The sequence below is a fragment of the Schistocerca piceifrons genome, chromosome 9, assembly GCF_021461385.2.
Source record: "Schistocerca piceifrons isolate TAMUIC-IGC-003096 chromosome 9, iqSchPice1.1, whole genome shotgun sequence".
NCBI classification, from domain to species: domain Eukaryota; kingdom Metazoa; phylum Arthropoda; class Insecta; order Orthoptera; family Acrididae; genus Schistocerca; species Schistocerca piceifrons.
In genome coordinates, this window is record NC_060146.1 from 54,871,782 (window position 1) to 54,893,575 (window position 21,794).

At 42.4% G+C, this 21,794-nt stretch overlaps 1 protein-coding gene across 2 annotated transcripts in view; it reads left to right on the top strand.

Annotated features, from left to right (window-relative positions):
- Nucleotides 1–21,794, top strand: part of LOC124717278 (zinc finger protein 226-like) — a 324,457-nt gene that overhangs the window by 293,922 nt on the left and 8,741 nt on the right. The window contains exon 7 of one of the 2 annotated variants that reach the window (XM_047244092.1): nt 9,226–9,707. The exons of the other annotated variant lie outside the window; for it this stretch is intronic. Coding sequence (XP_047100048.1) covers nt 9,226–9,707 — 482 coding nt within the window. The remainder of the gene's footprint in view (nt 1–9,225; nt 9,708–21,794) is intronic. 2 annotated transcript variants of the gene reach the window in all.

A 21,794-nucleotide genomic window follows, 5' to 3' on the forward strand; every position in this document is an offset into this window, starting at 1 on the left:
ACAGGACACTTATCAAGGGAAATGAAATATGATTTCAAAGCAGGAAATATCTCTACAATTCCTTCCAATGCTGGTAGCAGAGATAGCCACCTTGTCTTGCTGTGCCCAAGTACAGTTTTGTAGTCAGTTTCAGTAAACTTACAGAATGACTTCAGAGATTCAACCCTTACTGTATATATGTGGAAATGCTGGTAGATTTTGTTTATAATTAATTGGCAGTCGATGGGTAGGCAATCTCAACCAGTTTGTAAGGAATTGTGCACCACATGTGCTGGACAGCCAACAGCTACTATATTATTCACTGTGTTCTGTTGCAGTTTATAGAACAACTTGTTTTTTTCCTTTCCTCTGCTTACCACCAAAATGGGTGTTAGTGTTGTCTACAGAAACTGGAATCACCTGTCCCTCAAGATCATATTTCTTTAAAACCTCCAGCACATAATTCTGAAGTAAACCTGAAGTTTCTCCAGCTAAATTAACCAATTCGAGCACTTTCACCGTGATGCCATTTTCAGGGTGAAAATACCTGACAAGGAGAGGAACCAACTTCAAATCCATAAGATTCGATGTATCAATCATTACAGAAATGGATCGATCACTTTTCAGTTCATTTAAAACCTGCTGAGCTGCATGCGGTGGAACAACATTTGAAATGATTGCATTACATTTTGTGTGTCCACATGTGAATTTAGGACTGAAAAGTTTTTTAACAACCGCTGTAGCACAGTCCATTGACTTAAAGCTATGGTTATGCATTGCACTGTGGTATGCAAACGTAGCTTCTTGTGCTGCCAACTGCCAATCCATTTCTGTTTACATAGTAGTCACTCACGCATTTATTTGCTCTTTTCGTGCAATGTTTCTTCGTCTTACTGTGATTCACAATGTCAGACCTTCCACCATGACCAACAGCAAATTTTGATCTGCACAACGTACATTCTGCAGTTTCTCCACTACCAGTGATAAAAGGAAACTCACTTTTTATATTGCTGTTAAAATTACGCTTTCGTTTTGACATAATGAAACAGTGATTGCCCACCTACGCTGCATGTCAGAGGGTACCCTGCACCACTAATAGTCATTTCCTTTCCTGTTCCACTCGCAAAGAGAGCAAGGGAAAACCAACTGTCTATATGTCTCCATAAAAAAACACAAAAAAAACAAAAAAAGTTGCTATATTAAATTAAGTATGTTGTTAAATTAACTTGATTATGTCATGTATTGGAAACTTTGACTCGTTCCACATCATTACGAAATATCGCATTCATGATCCATGGAACTAGTATTAATCTAATCTAATATGAGCCCTAATTCCTCGTATCTTATCTTCGTTCGCGATTGGTTTGAAGAACACACCGGGCAGTTCGAACGAATGGTTTGGCCATCCAGATCGCCCCTCGCGAATTCAATCGAACATTTGTGGGACTGAACTGAGAGGTCAGTACGCGCGCAAAACCCAGCACTGGCAAGACTTTCGCAATTATGGACGGCTGTAGAGGCAGCGTGGCTCAATATTTCTGCAGGGAACTTCCAACGACTTGTTGAGTCCACGCCACGTCGAGTTGCAGCACTAAGCGGGCAAAAAGGAGATCTAACACGATATTAGGCGATATCTCATGACTTTTGTCACCTTAGCGTGGTGGAAGAGAAGTGTGAGTCAAACTCAAATATCTGTATTAAAATTCCAGGAAATGTATACCTAGCCAGTACCTCTGCTGGCCGGAAATGCTATGATGGAAAAAAATTCCGATGTTCGAAATTGCCTTGAAAAAGTGGAGACTGATGATTCGGTGAATTATAAGACTGTATTCGATCTATGGCAATCTGACAAAAATCATAGTTTTGAGGACGACATAGATAGTATAAAGAGAACATTTCGATTGGGCTGGCTATCGTTGTATCCACGGTCTGTTTATTGTACAGCAGCCAAAAGCGCGCTCTCTAAGTTACGTATCCACAAGCTATCCATTCACCAAATTCAAAGAGTTTCGTGATTCTGCAAAACTGCTTGTAAATTCTTAATTGTAGAAAGATGCAGTAGGAAAGGCGAGCAACTTTTTTAACATAACACTCCAAACGAAGATAGTAGAAGAACTCCCCAGCGAAAATCTTGAGAAATTAACACAAAACTGATCGCACTAAATTGAAATCAATTGGTTCTTACGTATTGTTTTACGAGGGGCGTTTGAAAAGTCCGTGCAGAAATAAAAACTACTTACGTGTTTGAGGTAAGACTTATTTTTATTTTTCGACATAGTCTCCTTTTGGACTTATACACTTCGTCCAACGCTGTTCTAATCTGTTGATCCCTTCCGAATAATAGGAATTGTCCAAGTCTGCAAAATAGCTATTAGTTGCTGCAATCAGCTCCTCGTTTGAATGAAATCTTTGTCCCGCCAGCCATTTCCTCAAATTGGGGAACAAATAGTAGTCCGAGGGAGCCAAGTCTGGAGAATAAGGGGGGGGGGAGATGTGAAACGAGTTGGAATCCTATTTCCATTAATTTAGCGACCAAAACTGCTGAGGTGTGTGCTGGAGCATTGTCGTTATGGAAAAGGACGTTTTTGCGGTCCAATCGCCGGCGTTTTTCTTGCAGCTCGGTTTTCAAACGGTCCAATAACTATGAATAATATGCATCCGTAATAGTTTTACACTTTTCCAGATGGTTGATGAGGATTACTCCTTGCGAAACCCGAAAGACAGTCGTCATAACCTTTCCGGGCGAAGGAATGGTCTTCACCTTTTTTGGTGTAGATTCTCCCTTGGTAACCCATTGTTTAGATTGTTCTTTGGTCTCAGGAGTATAGTAATGTGTCCATGTTTCATCCACAGTGACGAAACGACGCTTAAAGTCCTGAGGATTCTTCCTGAACAGCTGCAAACCATCGTTGCAACACTTCACACGATTCCGTTTTTGGTCAAGCGTGAACAATCGCGGAACCCATCTTGCGGATAGCTCTCTCATGTCCAAATGTTTATGCAAAATATTACGTACCCCTTTCATTCGAGATGCCCACAACACTAGCAATCTCACGCGCCTTAACTCTTGTGTCATCCATCGCCATATCATGGATTTTATCAATGATTTCTGGAGTCATGACCTTCACGGGGGTCCAGAACGCCCCTATGGCCACTTATAAACTGTTCTAATCGAAGGTGCAGAGTCAATGTAATGTTTATCAAGCTTCTCTTTAGTGTCCTGAGCCGTTTTGCCTTTCATAAAGGAATGTTTAATCACCATACAAAATTCTTTTTCGTCCATTTTTTTGACAGTCACTCGACTTCCTTGATTCACACGAATGTCAAACAAAAAGAAATAGTTCAATTTGTCTGAAACTTGGTATACGTTCTTTTCAATGATGCTACTAACTAAACATGACCTCGATACGGTGCCATCTCTCGGACTTTGCAGGGACTTTTCAAACGCCCCTCGTATCCTTTACTGGACGTGCTTTTATGAAGAAGAACGTGTCAGGTGCGAGTAGCCCTCGTACCCTAAGGGCTCAGTATAAACTTAATTATGTATGTAGACATTTCATCCGTTCCAGTAATCGTAAACGTCGTCGATTTTTGACTGTTATCGACACTGATACGGCAAGACATCGATCCCTGCGATTCGAGAAAGTTTTAATTTCAACTCTGAAATCGGATAACAAATGACAAAATATTTTTTCTCATGTAAAATAAATATAAATTTACAATTTTCTGATTTTTTTTCTCCTTTACTTGTATTGTAAAACCTTCCTTTTGGCTAAAGTTCAGGATTCTATGTTTTAATGAGTAAGTTTGCGAGTATCAAAATATGTGACATAAATGGCGGCATCTTTTGTCTGGATTGACACCATACACCTTATCATGTAACGTAAATTTCAACTGATTAATATACTCCTTCCAGAGAAAACTGGGTCCTAACAGACGGACTGACAGGCAGTCTGATGACAAATGCCAAAAACTTTTCCTCGTATGATGTAATTACACATCCACAATTTTCGGATTTTTTCGTTTACTTGTACTGTAGAAGCTTGCTTCTTGCCAAATTTCATGACTATAGGTCAACGGTAAGTACTCTGTACCTTTTGATTAGTGAGTCTTTGAATAGCAAAATACGTGTCATAAGTGGCCGTATCTGTTGATTTCCATAACGTACAAGTTTCAATTTTTTACACCGCCAAGGAACCGTAGTTTTTAGTATGTGACGTAAATTTCAAGGTGATAAGTCGACCCGTTCCTGAGAAAAATGGTTTTAACAGCGAACAGACAGAAAGACAGATAGACTGGCAATAAAGTGATCCTTTAATAGTTCCTTTTTTACCGATTGAGATACAAAACCCTAAAATCCAATTAAAATACTATTTTTGATAATTTGTTACAATTTAGGGAAGCATGTTGAAAATGCCCTAAAATGCGACGAATATTTCTTGTCGATGTTGAAGCTTGTGGTTGAGGTTCAAAAGCGCGAAGTTTGAGAAACGTTATCAACAGGATGTTCCCAGTGTCAGAAAAACAAATTAATTGACAGAATAGCGCTTACGACTGTAACAGCTCAAAATAACGTCAATAACTGGAAAACTTGCGTACTGCGAATGTAAAAACAGGTTGTACTACTATTATACTGTGAGCTTGTTTATGTTTATAACACTGACCAGCCACTAAAACTACACTGTCGAAAGCAACAGGTGAAAATGATGAGCAGATGCCAATATATTCGAAAATTCTGACTCACATGAATGGAGAACATGTTAGACTGTGGGTCTCCCTACACTACATACGACACTAATTTGCGAAAAAAAGAAGAAAGCTCACGTGTTAGAATGGTTATTTATGGTAACAAAATTCTCGTTCATTACTTCATTGCCGGCCGTTGTGGTCAAGCGGTTCTAGGCGCTTCAGTCCGGAACCGCACGACTGCTACGGTCGCAGGTTCGAATCCTGCCGCGGGCATGGATGTATGTGATGTCCTTAGGTTAGCTTGGTTTAATTAATTCTAAGTTCTAGGGGACTGATGACCTCAGATGTTAAGTCCCATAGTGCTCAGAGCCATTTGAACCATTTTTTTATTACTTCATTACTTTCGCAAACGCCAATACTTTGCACATGTATACCGTCTGAAAAAATGCCCGTGTGCTACGAACTTTCCTTACAGTCTTTCACGCTCAAACTTCAAATCAGTGGAAAAACTGATGCGAATCTATAGTCTGATCTGTACCATTCCATAGGAAACAAGAAAGATTTCGATACTGTACTATGACACACAACAAAATCTATGCACGAACTTTCCTTACAGTCTTTCACGCTCAAACTTCAAATCAGTGGAAAAACTGATGCGAATCTATAGTCTGATCTGTACCATTCCATAGGAAACAACAAAGATTTCGATACTGTACTATGACACACAACAAAATCTATGCTCTTCATCTGCACTGCCAACCAAATGTACCCTAATTCATACAGTTCTCCCAATGCACGTAGAATGCTGTTCAACGATTATGATCCAGAGCTGTTGACAGGAAAACATTATTTTTACTGTAGGCTACAGTTTAAAAATTGTTGCTGTTTGACTGTTTACACATAATAACATATAATGTGTTAGCATACAGAATTCTTAACGTAACCCTTAACTCACGGAGTGTAGTCTTAGAGACTGCGCGAAAGTTTTCGAAATCACCCTCTAAGGTCTTGAACTCACTCTCTAAGGTCATTTCTGGCGGAAATCTCCTATACACCCAACTATCCTCCTTATAAAGCCAAGCCTACGATGCTTTGTTGTCGATTGCGTTATCGCCTTCCTTGTTTGTTGTTGACACGTGTTATTGACCGGTGATCGGATCTCCTAGACTACGCCATGTTAGCAATTTACCTGTTTTCTTCAGTACAGTATAAATTGTGTTTGCAACTACGCGTCAGTTTTAACGATCCCAAGTTTCATAAAATTAATAGGCAGTGGACGGAGGAAGACTTCGGTGACATACATTACGAAATAGATGAATAAGATGATGATTTTAGAATAACCAGATATCGCAACTCTGCTGGCGAACAAGGGAGTCATTCAGAGGAAGAATGTCAGGAAAATTGTGATGAGAACATTTCGGTTCCTCCAATAAAATACTAAGGGTGTTTGATAAAATCAAATTTCTGCCGAGTGGTGATGCAGTCCTGCAGACTTCCTTTTTGTATCTATCGAGTGGAATTTTTATGTTCAAGTTTACACCATGGAAATTAGTTCTTTTTGAAAATTTGCAAGTTACAGAGAATCTAGAGTTTAGTTGTCTAACAGTTTTTTTTATTTGTATGCTGTTTCAAAAACTGGACAAAGTATGTACTCTTGTCTGATGAAAAGTAAAATACTACGTGTTCTATTTTGTGCAATAAGGTCGCGGAGGAGTATTCAAACAACACTTAAATAACTGTAAAAATAACAGTTATAGGGTGGTCTATTGATAGTAACCGGGCCAAATATCTCAAGAAATAAGCATCAAACGAGAAAACTACAAAGAACGAAACTCGTCTAGCTTGAAGGGAGAAACCAGATGGCGCTATGGTTGGCCCGCTAGATGGCGCTGCCATAGGTCAAAGGGATATCAACTGCGTTTTTTTTAAATAGGAACCCCAATTTTTATTATATATTCGTGTAGTACGTAAAGATTTATGAATCTTGTTGTTGGGCCACTTTTTTCGCTTTGTGATAGACTGCGCTGTAATAGTCACAAACGTATAAGTACGTGGTATCACCTAACATTCCGCCAGTGCGGACGGTATTTGCTTCGTAATACATTACCCGTGTCAAAATGGACCTTTTACCAATTGCGGAAAAGGTCGATATCGAGTTGATGTATGGCTATTGTGATCAAAATACCCAACGGGCGTGTGCTATGTATGCTGCTCGGTGTCCTGGACGACATCATCCAAGTGTCCGGACCGTTCGCCGGATAGTTACGTTATGTAAGGAAACAGGAAGTGTTCACCCACATGTCAAACGTCAACCACGACCTGCATCAAATGATGATGCTCAAGTAGGTGTTTTAGCTGCTGTCGCGGCTAATCCGCACATCAGTAGCAGACAAATTGCGTGAGACTCGGGAATCTCAAAAACGTCGGTGGTGAGAATGCTACAACAACATAGATTGCACCCGTACCATATTTCTATGCACCAGGAATTGCATGGCGACGACTTTGAACGTCGTGTACAGTTCTGCCACTGGGCACAAGAGAAATTGCGGGACGATGACAGATTTTTTGCACGCGTTCTATTTAGCGACGAAGCGTCATTCACCAACAGCGGTAACGTAAACCGGCATAATATGCACTATTGGGCAACGGAAAATCCACGGTGGATGCTACAAGTGGAGCATCAGCGACCTTGGCGGGTTAATGTATGGTGCGGCATTATGGGAGGAAGGATAATTGGCCCCCATTTTATCGATGGCAATCTAAATGGTGCAATGTATGCTGATTTCCTACGTAATGTTCTACCCATGTTACTACAAGATGTTTCCCTGCTTGACAGAATGGCGATGTACTTCCAACATGATGGATGTCCGGCACATAGCTCGCATGCGGTTGAAGCGGTATTGAATAGCATATTTCATGACAGGTGGATTGATCGTCGAAGCGCCATACCATGGCCCGCACGTTTACCGGATCTGACGTACCCGGATTTCTTTGTGTGGGGAAAGTTGAAGGGCATTTGATATCGTGATCCACCAACAAAGCCTGACAACATTCGTCAGTGCATTGTCAATGCATGTGCGAACATTACAGAAGGCGAACTACTCGCTGTTGAAAGGAATGTCGTTACACGTATTGCCAAATGCATAAAGGTTGACGGACATCATTTTGAGCATTTATTGCATTACTGTGGTATTTACGGTAACTGCATGCGTATTCAGAAATGATAAGTTCACGAAGGTACATGTATCACATTGGAACAACCGAAATGAAATGTTCAAACGTACCTAGGTCCTGTATTTTAATTTAAAAAAACCTACCTGTTACCAACTGTTCGTCTAAAATTGTGAGCCATATGTTTGTGACTATTACAGCGGCATCTATCACAGTGTCTTGAAAGGAGGATATAAGATGAACATCAACAAAAGCAGAACGAGGATAATGGAATGTAGTCGAATTAAGTCGGGTGATGCTGAGGGAATTAGATTAGGAAATGAGACACTTAAAGTAGTAAAGGAGTTTTGCTATTTGGGGAACAAAATAACTGATGATGGTCGAAGTAGAGAGGATATAAAATGTAGACTGACAGTGGCAAGGAAAGCGTTTCTGAAGAAGAAAAATTTGTTAACATCGAGTATAGATTTGAATGTCAGGAAGTCGTTTCTGAAAGTATTTGTATGGAGTGTAGCCATGTATGGAAGTGAAACGTGGACAATAAATAGTTTAGACAAGAAGAGAATAGAAGCTTTCGAAATGTGGTGCTACAGAAGAATGCTGAAGATTAGCATTACATAACTAATGAGGAGGTATTGAATAGAATTGGGGAGAAGAGGAGCTTGTGGTACAACTTGACTAGAAGAAGGGATCGGTTGGTAGGACATGTTCTGAGACATCGAGGAATCACCAATTTAGTATTGGAGGGCAGCGTGGAGGGTAAAAATCGTAGAGGGAGACCAAGAGATGAATACACTAAGCGGATTCAGAAGGATGTAGGCTGCAGTAGGTACTGGAAAATGAAGAAGCTTGCACAGGATAGAGTAGCATGGAGAGCTGCATCAAACTAGTCTCAGGACTGAATACCACAACAACAACAACATCTATCACTAAGCGAAAAAAGTGGTCCAACTAAAATATTCATATTTCTTTACGTACTAAACGAATATGTACTAAAAAATTGGGGTTTATATTTAAAAAAAAAAACACAGTTGATATCCGTTTGACCTATGGCAACGCTATCTAGCGGGCCAACCGTAGCGCCATCTGGTTTTACCCTTCATACTAGACAAGTTTCGTTCTTTGTAGTTTTTACGTTTGACGCTTATTTCGTGAGATATTTGACCCGGTCACAATCAATGGACCACCCTGTATAACATGAATTCAAAATTTCAAATGATTTGCGCTTTAAATCTTAGTTTAAGCATGGGGCTCCCAGAAACGCTATATTGTAGTAAACTTTACATAAAGGTAACTCGTGAGTTAAGGGTTAATATAAGCTTTCATTTCTAATATTACAATGTTGTTACAAACTTTTCTGACACGATTTTTTCCGCATTTCTGCAGTATTATCGCCGTTGGCTTGGTGGATGACAACAGAAATGGTGGCAATGGCAGTTTCGTTAGCAGAGCTGAGCAGCCTCCAGCAAGTGACAGCGCCATGCAGTGCTCCACCAACCAGGAAGTATCCTATCAGTATAAAAGTGATGCACGACCACACGTGCATAGCTGCATCATCTGCAAAAAGACGTTTGCACATTTTCAGGACCTGATGGAGCACAGTCACGTGGATACCCGAGAAATTCGTCATTCCTGCGTTGTGTGCCACAAAACATTCACAACTACTACCAGTCTGAAGATCCACTTCCGACTGCACACTGGTGAACGGCCGTACAGTTGTGACATGTGCCATAAGACATTCCGAAGAAGCGACTGTTTGCGGTACCACGTACTTCGACACGTGAACCAGTGTCCCTACATCTGTGAAGTGTGTCATAAGACGTTCATGTGTCGAAGGGAACTGCAGATTCACTCGCGAGTGCACACAGGTGAACGCCCCTACGCTTGTGATGTGTGTCGTAAGACATTCGTAAGCACAAGCGCCCTGAATGCGCATTCGGTTGTGCACGCGGGAGAAGGTCCCTACAGCTGTGAGGTGTGTCAGAAGAGGTTTACGCGCCGAAGCAACCTGATCAGTCACGCCCGACTGCACACTGGCGAACGCCCATACAGCTGTGGCGTCTGTCACAAGAAATTTTCACATAGATCAAACCTCAATCGACACTTGAAAGTGCATTTAGTTTAGTGCCCTTGTTGCTGTAATGTGTGCCACAAGAGGCTAAAGACCAGAAACATGGGATCTCATGTCTAGTCCTTTGACTGTTTGTGCTTATATGGCTGAATCGTTCTCAATGTCGATCAGAGGGGATTCTTTGGTGGTTAGCTTGTGTTAGGCTAATAGGGTAAACCTAAATAACTTCACGATATTAAGAATTGTAAATGAATAAGCTAAACAAATATCCAATCTAGAACCTGTCTATTTTACATGTGATAAAGGTATATTGCTCTACTAATCCATGATAAAATGTAGTAAACAAAGTCGGCATGCTACCTAACGTCTCTATGGCATAGCTAATTCTATGACACTATACAGGGTGTCCCATTTACATCTACATCTACATTTATACTCCGCAAGCCACCCAACGGTGTGTGGCGGAGGGCACTTTACGTGCCACTGTCATTACCTCCCTTTCCTGTTCCAGTCGCGTATGGTTCGCGGGAAGAACGACTGTCTGAAAGCCTCCGTGCGCGCTCTAATCTCTCTAATTTTACATTCGTGATCTCCTCGGGAGGTATAAGTAGGGGGAAGCAATATATTCGATACCTCATCCAGAAACGCACCCGCTCGAAACCTGGACACCAAGCTACACCGCGATGCAGAGCACCTCTCTTGCAGAGTCTGCCACTTGAGTTTATTAAACATCTCCGTAACGCTATCACGGTTACCAAATAACCCTGTGACGAAACGCGCCGCTCTTCTTTGGATCTTCTCTATCTCCTCTGTCAACCCGATCTGGCACGGATCCCACACTGATGAGCAATACTCAACTATAGGTCGAACGAGTGTTTTGTAAGCCACCTCCTTTGTTGATGGACTACATTTTCTAAGGATTCTCCCAATGAATCTCAACCTGGTACCCGCCTTACCAACAATTAATTTTATATGATCATTCCACTTCAAATCGTTCCGCACGCATACTCCCAGATATTTTACAGAAGTAACTGCTACCAGTGTTTGTTCCGCTATCATATAATCATACAATAAAGGATCCTTCTTTCTATGTATTCGCAATACGTTACATTTGTCTATGTTAAGGGTCAGTTGCCACTCCCTACACCAAGTGCCTATCCGCTGCAGATCTTCCTGCATTTCGCTACAATTTTCTAATGCTGCAACTTCTCTGTATACTACAGCATCATCCGCGAAAAGCTGCATGGAACTTCCGACACTATCTACTAGGTCATTTATATATATTGTGAAATGTTCCTTCTCAAACAAAGGACAGGTAAATACAAGGAATATGCGTTATTGGTCCAGAGACAACCCACGATGGCTTAGACAGCTGGAAAATCAGCGTCAATGGAGAGTTAACGTCTGGTGTGGGATGCTTGGTACTACAATTATTGGCCCTTATTTCATCAATGGTAGTCTAAACGGCACAGTGTATGTCAACTTCCTCAGACGAATTCTTCCTTCTCCTCTGGATGGAGTGCCGCTAAGAACCAGAATGCTTATGTGGTATCAACACGTTGGATGCCCAGCACATAATGCCTTGCGTGCACGTCGTGTTCTGAACCGATGGTACCCTGCCATATGGATTGGTCTGCTAGGTCTCCTGATTTAAATCCTCTGGACTTTTTTTCTTTGGGGATGCATTAAAGCCATTGCCTATCACGATATTCCAAAACTCCAGAGGACATGCAGGAACGTATCATCCTAGCTTGTAATTCTCTTCAGCAGGCAACACTGGAAGCGGTAAATAATTCTTTCATTCAGCGAGTGCACTAGTGTATCGGTGTTCAGGGTCACCACTTTGAACACCTTTGAATGTTCTACTCCTGGGCAATGGTACAAGAGAGTCAAAGTCAATTTTGTGCTATGTTTTTAGTTGATTTCCATTTGTAGACGAGTTTGTGATCCCGTGCTCAAAGTCAGTGTTGTGTTATGTAATTATTAACGTTGTGTTTTAGTGAATGGCATACTGTGATACATTTTTGAATAGGTCTTTAGGAGAGGAATTGAATTACCAAATAAGAAGTATAGGGTGCCTTTTAAAAAAGCCACACCGCTGTTCATATCTTTGTGAAAAACAAGCTACAACAAAGGGAATCATGCTAATTGATGTCCCCGTGACGGCTAAAGAACATTTGCTTGAAACATTTTGTTTTTTGCATCTGGAAAAACACTCACTTATGGTGGTCAAGATAAATGGGACACCCTGTATAGTTAACTTCGTGATAATTTGGTTAGTTGTGTAATAATTTTCTTTTGCATATTTAAAGTTTATAACGCACATTTCATTCATTATCAGCATCGGTGTCGCTGTCTCTAACCTCTGTACGAATATTACACATAAATACTGTGCATCATGTGAAGTGATGGACTGACAACTTTCATGGACCCATCGCAGACAGAAACAACACTTAGTCCAAGTGCTTTTATTCTTTCCACAGCTGTAGCTCTTCCTTTTTATTCTTTGACTTCTGTGCTACAATGGTTCGTGGATAATTTTAATGTCTCCTGCGTTTGTATTATGAAATATGAGGATTGTCCAGAAAGTAAGTTCCGATTGATTGCGAAATGGATACCACACTGAAAACCCGATGAAGCTTTGCACAGACGTGTTGGGTACTGTCTCTAGTATGACCGTCGATCGCATCAAGACGCTCTTTTCAGTTGTGGGCGCACTGTGAGCGAGTAAACATATCTAGAACAACGATGTCTCCCGCCAAGTAGGAGGGTCCGCCGAGAGGCTTCGACTTAATGATTGCAGCCCACCTAACACAACTGCCACGCACTTCCTTCTTCATGGCAATTCTCAGCTGCACTCTGCAGGGGCAGTGAAGACATTTCTGCAGCGGTTTCGATGGGAAGTGTTCGATCACCCACAACACAGCCCTAATTGGCTCATGCTGAGTATCACCTCTGTTCACATGAAATGCTGGATACGAAGAGAACACTTGGGTGCAGGCTACGCGCTGTACACCAGCGTAGAGAATGATCGAAAAGCACAGGCGGCTGCCTTCTATGACGATGGTGTTGGAGATTTGTTATAGCGTTGTGCCACATGTCTAAGTCGGAGCGGCGACTATGTAGAGAAGTATCTGAAAAGTGTAGCTAACTGTTAAAATGTTTCTGATTTTCACTGTGGTTTCCATTTAGAGACCGATCGGAACTTACTTTCTGGACAACCTCGTATGAAATTAACATCCAGTTCACTCGCAAGGCCAAAAGGTGCATGCATGCATTCTGCCAATGGTCACATTGTCTTTGTGACCATTACTGCAATCTACATAGGCTTTTAAAGAACTCGATGTTATAGGGAAACGTTAAACAGCTTTCAATGACCAGTTTTCTTCCAAGACCTTCTAAAGTGCTCCACGAAAGTCATCGGTTGAACAGGATTGTCTTCTCTTGATCGCATAACCCATTGTTGGCTTGTCCTTTCTCGCACATTTGCTTACAGATGAAGCCGTTGTTTCTGAAATGGACACAAAACTCAAGAGGTGTTGTCGTTTTCTAAGTGAATCATTTATTAATAAGGCATTTAAAGCCAACTATGATGACGCCAGGTTGGCCGTGCAGTCTAACGCACGGCTTTCCGGGTGGGAAGGAGCGCCTGGTCCGCCCGGCGGATTTTTGTCAAAGTCCGGTGACCCGGCCAGTCTGTGGATGGTTATTCGGCGGTTTTCCATCTGCCTTGGCGAATGCGGGCTGGTTCTCCTTATTCCGCCTCAGTTACACTATGTCGGCGATTACTGCACAAACAAATTCTCCATGCATGCATACACCATCATTACTCTACCACGCAAACATAGGGGTTACACTCATCTGGTGTGAGACGTTCCCAGCGAGAGGGGGGGGGGGGTGGAGGTTCCACCGGGGGCTTAACCGCACGATAACCGTGGTTTCGGTGTGGGGCGGCAGAGGGGTGAAGTGGACTGCGGTAGTCGTCGTCGGGCTGTGGACCACTGCGCCTGCGGTGGAGATGGAGCTTCTCCATCGTTTCTAGGTCCCCGGTTTACATACAATACAATACAATGATGACTAATAAATATATTCAATTCATATTATACAACTGCATATAAGTGTCTGACTAGCTGACTACTTACTTGAACAACTTACCTTAATGAGTATGTATTACAGGATCAGCGCAGCAAACGACGTATTTCCCCCCACACAACAATGAAATACCTGTTACAGACAAAGATTGTCGTTCCAATATAAAGACATTCCTGCCATTTGTTGAGGACGATAGGAACTGTGTGTAGGAGGCCCACCTTTCCTGAGGGCAAAGAGTGTGGCTGCTATCAAGAAATTAAGTATGTCGTGGAGTTAGGTAGGTTTACCCTGTGTCAGCTGTTTCATCCACGTTGCCGTTGTTTTAATAATGCTCATTTTATGAGCATGGTTAATGTTGGTGTGGTGTCAGAAAATATAGATGCATGTAACAGATCCTCGGTAAGTTCTTGCTATAGTCATACTCGTCTAGTATAAATCACAGTTACTGCAAAGATCAGCAAGTGTGGGAAAAATGGTGAAGAGTATTTTGTTTCTCGAGATGAGATAGCTATGTTGGCCGTAGAATGTGGTAGCAATGACATCTTCTTGTTCCATGCTCTTAGAGACGACGTTGCATGAATGAGAACTACATAATGGGAAATGCAAAATATTTGACCCCTGAACTACGAAGCAGATACACAGTACTGGAAACTAAACGTACTGGGTACTTCTCATTAAAAAATTATGAATTTCTATTCGTGGAAAGTGTTTTATGTAAACCTGCAAGGATGAATTCACTGGAAAAGAATCCATCTTCGAAATCCTATGTTTTATCATTGTTACTAAATGGATCTGTGACAGCTGAGTATGCTCTGACTGGAAAGTCTTGCAGTGTGATCCACAGAGTGGAAGGTATCAACAAAAAACTCTTTGGCAGTGTGCTCCATATCAGCCGCAAGCAGACGAGTGGAAGCTGTTGATGTTATTTGTATAGTGTGTTTCCTAGCTTCTAGAGCCATTCCTTGTGACTAAGACGTTTCATATCAGTGGTACTTTGTCAAACGATTGTAGAGTGTTTTTTAATCAACTTAAGTTATTCATGTGTTAGTCGTGCATTCCAGTTGATATGTTTAATGCTTGGGATCCCTAATATACCAGAATGGAAAGTGGGTTTGTGTGGAGAGATACCAAGGTAGCCCAAGCTGTTGAGTACTTGTCAGCTATCGGAGTTTTGGTCTAGAAATAGTTACGTTAACAAATTGACAAAATTTTGATACTTAAGAAAGAGGATGTGTTCTGGTAGACGATAAGAAGTACAGATAATCTTATCGCAATAAATCTTGGCCAGCGATATTCTACTTGAAAATCTGCAGCGGTCTTGTATCATATTGCTGTTCATTAGACGTCAGACGGATGTATACCACCATCAGGTGCAATTCTCTAATTCCACTCTGCTTTCGAAAGAATATCTTGACACCCCGACTCTAATGCTGTGGGCACACGAGGCTACTAACAAACGTAACAGCGAGGCAGACATTCACGATTCTCCCTTCTTCATAGCAGACAGCTCTCAATAATTATTAGAGTCTAGCGAAACCGAATAAGCGATCACAGATTGTGAGATGGGATGAGCAGATCCGAAAGGGACAGGTGGCCCACACTACTTCCTGTGGCCGAGCACAGAAGCGATGGCGGAATCGTATGCTGGGTCTGTCTGGAACCATGTGGCGTGAGGATGCAAGTGCAGTAACAATTTGAATGAGTGATGACAATGTATGCACATCGAAGAAACGTCTTGCGAAGACCTGTTCAAGGAAATGGGGACACTAGTGCTTTCCAGTATATTTATTCCTTAATGTTATTTGTCATAGGTAATACATCTCTATCTCAAACCAACAGCTCAATTCATTTAATCAGGACTAGACGTAAGAACATAAAGATCTATGGTCCACAAAGGCGTCCATTAATCATGAACACATACTTTCAATAACTTACCAGCAACCATAAAAAGTGTAACTACTCATAAAATTTAGTTTAAGAGGAACCAAAGAGAATTTATTGGTATCCAGCTGTATTACTCCATTTCTTAGTAGACGTAATTGATGTATGTATTACTAATCTTATCAAGTAACGTGAGTGTTACTTGAAATGTGACTTCTGCATATCTCTGGTGTAGTAAGAGAACAGTATATGGTACATGTATATTTGAATGACTTTCCACTTAACATTCAGCAAGCAAAATGGTACATTTGCAGATGATACTAGTGTAATAATAAATCCTATTAGAGAGAAAACAATAGAAGAATTGGTAAATAACATTTTCCAAAGAATTACTAAGTGATTTTCTCAAAATGGAATCTCCCTAAATTTTGAAAAAAAAAACCAATACATTCAGTTCTGAACAAGAAATAAGTGTCATACGAACAGTTGTTGTAATACGTGAGCAGGAACCTGTAAGTAGTACAGAATGCTTCAAATTTTTAGGTGAAAACTTGAAATTGAAGAAAACTTTAACTGAAAGAAGCACATTACTTGAAATTGATGAAAACTTTAACTGAAAGAAGCACATTACTGAGCTTCTCAAACAATTAAGTTCAGTTATTTTTGCTCTGTGTGTAATTGCCAATCTTGAGAACAAGCGTATCTGCCTCCAGACACATTTTACATATTTCCACTCAATATTGTCGTACGAAATAATTTTCTGCGGTAACTCATGACTTGGAGAAAAAGTATTGATTACATTAAAGCGTACAGTAAGAATAATATGTGGTGTTCAGCAACGGTCGTCATGTAGGTACCTTTTCAAGGGGCTAAGTATTTTAACTGCTTCGTCACAATACATATTTTCGCTAGTGAAATTCGTCAGGAACAATCTATCTCAATTTGAGAACACCAGTGATGTATATCCCTACAACACCAGAGGGAAAATAATCTATAACATAGAATGTTTGACAGGTAGCGGATCAAGATTTAAATCCAATTCAGAATCATTTCTCCTGGACAACTCACTCTATTCCACTGACGAAATTCTACTTCAAAACCAAAAGCCATTAAAAAAAATCTTGTTTTTATGTGTAGTTGCGTCAGTAGGAATAAAATGATAATGTGAACATTAATGTCCGCACTAATCATGTGTACATATCCAGTAAACTTACTCTTTCCACGTCATTTCGATAAAAGAATCATTCAAAGGATCTATGGAAATGTAACTAACTAACTAAGTGATGTACACTGATTTTCTGTTTGATGATGCATGGCTGCAATAGCATAAAAGTTATCATATGCATCTCACTGTACTATACATTTACATATTTTGTGACCAGTTTGTAATTTATTCTTAGTTTAAAATATGTTTCAATTTTTTAAATTTATTTTTTATAAATAAATATTATCTGCTCTTATTTTATGACATGTTCTACTTCGTTTTGGATCTCCCCTCTTTGGATCAATGGAACAATAAAGTGTATGTAATCTAATATAAATGGGAGGGATTAAAAAGCCATTTGTAATAAATTTTTGCCATTTTGGATGAAAACAGCAAGTTTACTGCCTATGCATCGCCCAGAAATTGCTCAACGGACATGTATGTGTTCTTTAAATGGAGGTACGAAGTACTGAAAGTTGAACGCTAACTTTTCTGTATGAGAAGTTCCGAATTAATTCTGAATATGAAACAGTTATGTTCCTACAGCTGACCTTTTGTGATCTCAGTATGCTTCACAAGAATTAAAAGCAGTAAATTCTTAGATATATGCAACAAATTTTTGATGTTATCCTGATACAAACTTCAAACATTAATGAAATGGTTTCTGTGTAGTTAATGCAGAGTGTCAGGTAACCGAATGGAAATATTATAATTTCTACAATTTTGCATCACTGTAAAACAGCTGTTTTGGGGGCTATGATTTCCAAATTAGTCAATAAACTTGCTGTTTTATTCATTAACATATTAACAATGAAAATGTCTCTGCTCAATTACGTGATCATTCGCTGTCTGATGCACAGATTCAGGACATATGAATAATCAAACTTGACCAATCTTATTGAGATCTGTTTCTGTCTATCTCTTTCTCCCTTTCTCTTATCTCTTTTTGAAAAGTTTGTAAAGTGCAGTCAGCTCTAATAGAGGCTTTCATGACTGCCCCATCATTCTAAGATTTCGTCCTCAGCTCCACGATACTCTAGAATACAGACATGTACTGTACTTCATATGCTGTGGGTACTTTTGTGACTCTTCTTGTCAGTGGAACGATATTTCTTTCTAGGTGGACATGACAGTGTACTTGAGTGCTTTATGTTAATGTATCCTGCCGGGATGCGCTGGATGGTCTTATGGCTGCTGGCGTTGCTGAGGCTACCCGCCATAACCCTGTCTTGCGGCTAGTTCTCAACGGCATTGGGGCCATCCTCACACATTTGGATGCTAATGGCTCTGAACAGCCCAACACTTATGCCTCTAAGATGTTGACCCTGGCGCAAAGGAACTACTGCCAAATTGAGAAGGAGGCCCTGGCGATCGTGTTCGCCATCCAAAAATTTCATTCCTATCTCTTGGGGGGCAAGTTCAGCCTCCTGACGGACCATAAACCATTGGTTACACTTTTTGGACCCCACACTCACCTTCCCGAGCAGACGGCTCAATGTCTCCAGCGCTGGGCATTGTTTTTATGTAATTACGCTTACACCATCTGGTATAAGCCCACTGCCCACCACGCTAATGCGGATGCTTTGTCACATCTCCCAGCGGGCCCCGATCCTGCCTTTGACCAACAGGAGGTCCTCTGCTTTCACATTGATTCCGCCCTCCGGGATGCGCTGGACGGTCTTCCTCTTATGGCTGCTGACATTGCTGAGGCTACCCGCCGCAACCCTGTCTTGCGGCTAGTTCTCAACTATGTGGTCCATGGGTGGCCATCCTATGTCACTCGTCAGATGCAGTCCGATTTCAGCCCATGGCGCCACCTGTCCCACAGGCTCTCTGTGGTCGATGATGTCCTGTTGGCCACGGAGTCAGATGCCCACCGTGTGGTCATCTCTCCGGAATTGTGGCTTCGGGTGCTCAGTTTGTTACACTGGGGTATGTCCCGTATGAAAGTTTTGGCTCGCCGGCAAGTGTATTGGCTTGGCATTGATGGCGATATTGAGCGCCTGGTCCGTGGCTGTACTGTCTGTGCATGTCACCAGACAAGCCCCCTCGGTCATTTGCATCCTGGCCTGTGCCTTGCCGGCCCTGAGATCGCATCCATGTCGATTCTGCGGGCTCGTTTTTGGGGTCCATGTGGTTACTCATTGTTGATGCCTACTCCAAATACCCATATGTAGTCAGAATGGCATCCACTGCCACAAAGGCTATACTCATGGCCCTGGCCCAGGTTCTCGCCATTGAGTGCCTGCCCCCACACGTTGGTCTCCGATAATGGTCCCCAATTCACAGCATCCCCCTTCCACAACTTCTGTCAGGCCAACGGTATCAAGCATATCCATAGCCCCCCTTTCCACCCTTCCTCCAGTGGCGTGGTGGAGAGGCTTGTCCGCGCTTTTAAACACCAGTTGACTAAGGCGGTCGACACATCTCCAACCACGTCAGCTGTCACCCTGTTTTTGAGCACCTATCACACTACGCCAATTGACAGTCGCAGTCCGGCAGGGCTCCTTCATGGATGACAGCCACAGACCCTGCTCCATTTACTGCTGCCGTCCTCCTCCCGCCCCCACTCCTGGCCCTCGTAATGGTATGCCCCTGGGAGGGCCATGTGGGCCCGCGAGTACGGGTGCAAGGCGGGTTGGACACCCACCACAGTCGTCGCGGCCCATGGGTGGCATGTTACGTCGAAAGGGTTGGAGCGTCGCCATCATAATCAGCTCCACCCTCGTGCTGCCATGGGACTGGCACTGCCGCCTGTTTCCCTACCTCCTTCAGGCTCGGACGTGGTTCTCGAGTCACCGTCCCTGTCCCCGGTTGCTGTCTCCTCACAGGCCTGCTGCCGGCCCTCTCCGCCTCCGGGTGGATCGGCGGCTCCCTCCCCCGCCCTGGACTCTGGATCGGCTGTCATGGATACCTCGGGCGTCCCTTCCTCCCCGCCACTAGTGATTGATACGCCCAGTTCCTCTTCCCACTGCTGCCCACCTCGGCACCGTCCGGGGCGTTTCTGTCCCTACGCGCAAGTTTCAGGGGGGAGGGATCTGGCACCGCGTAATTTGAATCCACGCCAGACGTCATGGACGTCGAAGACCCCTAGAGGTCTCTGCACCATTGCGCCTTAAGCTGTGGTGGCGCACACCTCCTGCCCGCTTTTAGTGTGGGGCGCCACAGTGGAACACGTGGTCCCAGTGGCCAATAGCGGCGCCCCTGATAGCGTACTGAAATGCCGGCCACTCGCTCAGCCAGTCAGTCTAATCCCGCTTACGTCGGTTTACACCTCGCTTTGCGCTAGACTGCTTACTTCCTGGTTCGTGTACAAGTTTGTTTCCTTGTGACTCTGTTGTTCGGACCTGTTGTCTTCGTTCCGTCCTACGTTGGTCATGTCCATCCTCTTCCGTTGTGTTGTTGTTTGCGGGCCTCTCCACGGGTCCTGCCGTACCTTCTATCATTGCTACCCTGCGACCGTCCTGGTCGCAGTTACAACAGAAGGTGTAATTAATTGTTCGATTTAATTAATTAATCAATGATACTGAAAGAGTGGAAAGTAGCTATTCGAATAACTCAGGCCTGGAAATGTGTTGTATCGGTGAGGGGAATTCCCAGGTGGATGGGGAGGAGGACAGGGAGGGAAGGGGTAGGGTGGTTTCTCAGAAGGACTGATTATCGCCAGAGGCTATAATCCTCTTAGCGGAACAATAGGTTAAGGAACTCTCAATCAAAAGAGAACTCTAGGCCTTTCTCTGAATTCATGCTTGCCCCTGACATCGGCAACCTGCAATGTGAGGCAATGTTCTTTTTGGCATGCTACTAACCCCTATGTGTTCAGAGGGTGATCCAATGATATCATCAATTCTGCAGTGGGCATGGAGTCATTGGAATTCGACCGTCGATCAATTTTTGCTACACTAGGTCAACAGTCATCTCTACAAACGCCCTCATCGAGGTGAACGTCGGCTCGAAACGTGCAGTGCGCTATGGACGCAGGCTGCTGGAAGCAGTTTTATGCTATGGGCTTGCAGAAGACCTGTGGTAGTAACTGAAGACATGTTGACTGTTGCGAACCACTTACATCGTTTCATGCTTGATGTCTTTCCCGATGGCGGTGTCACCTTTCAGCAGCATAACTGCATGTCTCGGAGCCAAAATCATGCTATAGTGGTTTGAGGAGCATTAGTATGAACTCACGTTGATGTCTCGGCAACCAAATTCGCCTGCTGTAAATCCTATGGAACCCATCTGGGTCGTTATTGGGCGCCATCACTGCGCACTCAAATAAGCGGCTATTTGCGCCAATTACATGGCCTGTGCGTAGACATCTAATGCCACATACCCCCACAAACCTACCAACAAACTGTTGGATCCCTCATACACGGAATCAGTGAGAAATTTCGTTCCATAGACAGACAAACAAGCTATTAATCAGGTGGTCATAACGATTGGCTAATCATTGTATACAGACTGTGTTTTATTTTCTAAAGAGGGTACAATTAATTTATTGAAATCTGTCCGTCTTCTTGTATTAAAAAAATGAAATAAATGTGAAAAATATTTAAAAATTTGGGTACTAAACACATCAAAAATACGATTTCAGTGTCTAAAGCGACTCCAGGAATATACTACAAACCCTTGTATATTGCTTGCATGTGGATCATGAGGACAAGAATAGATCAATTACAGCATGCACAGAGGCATTTAAACATTCCGCATGAG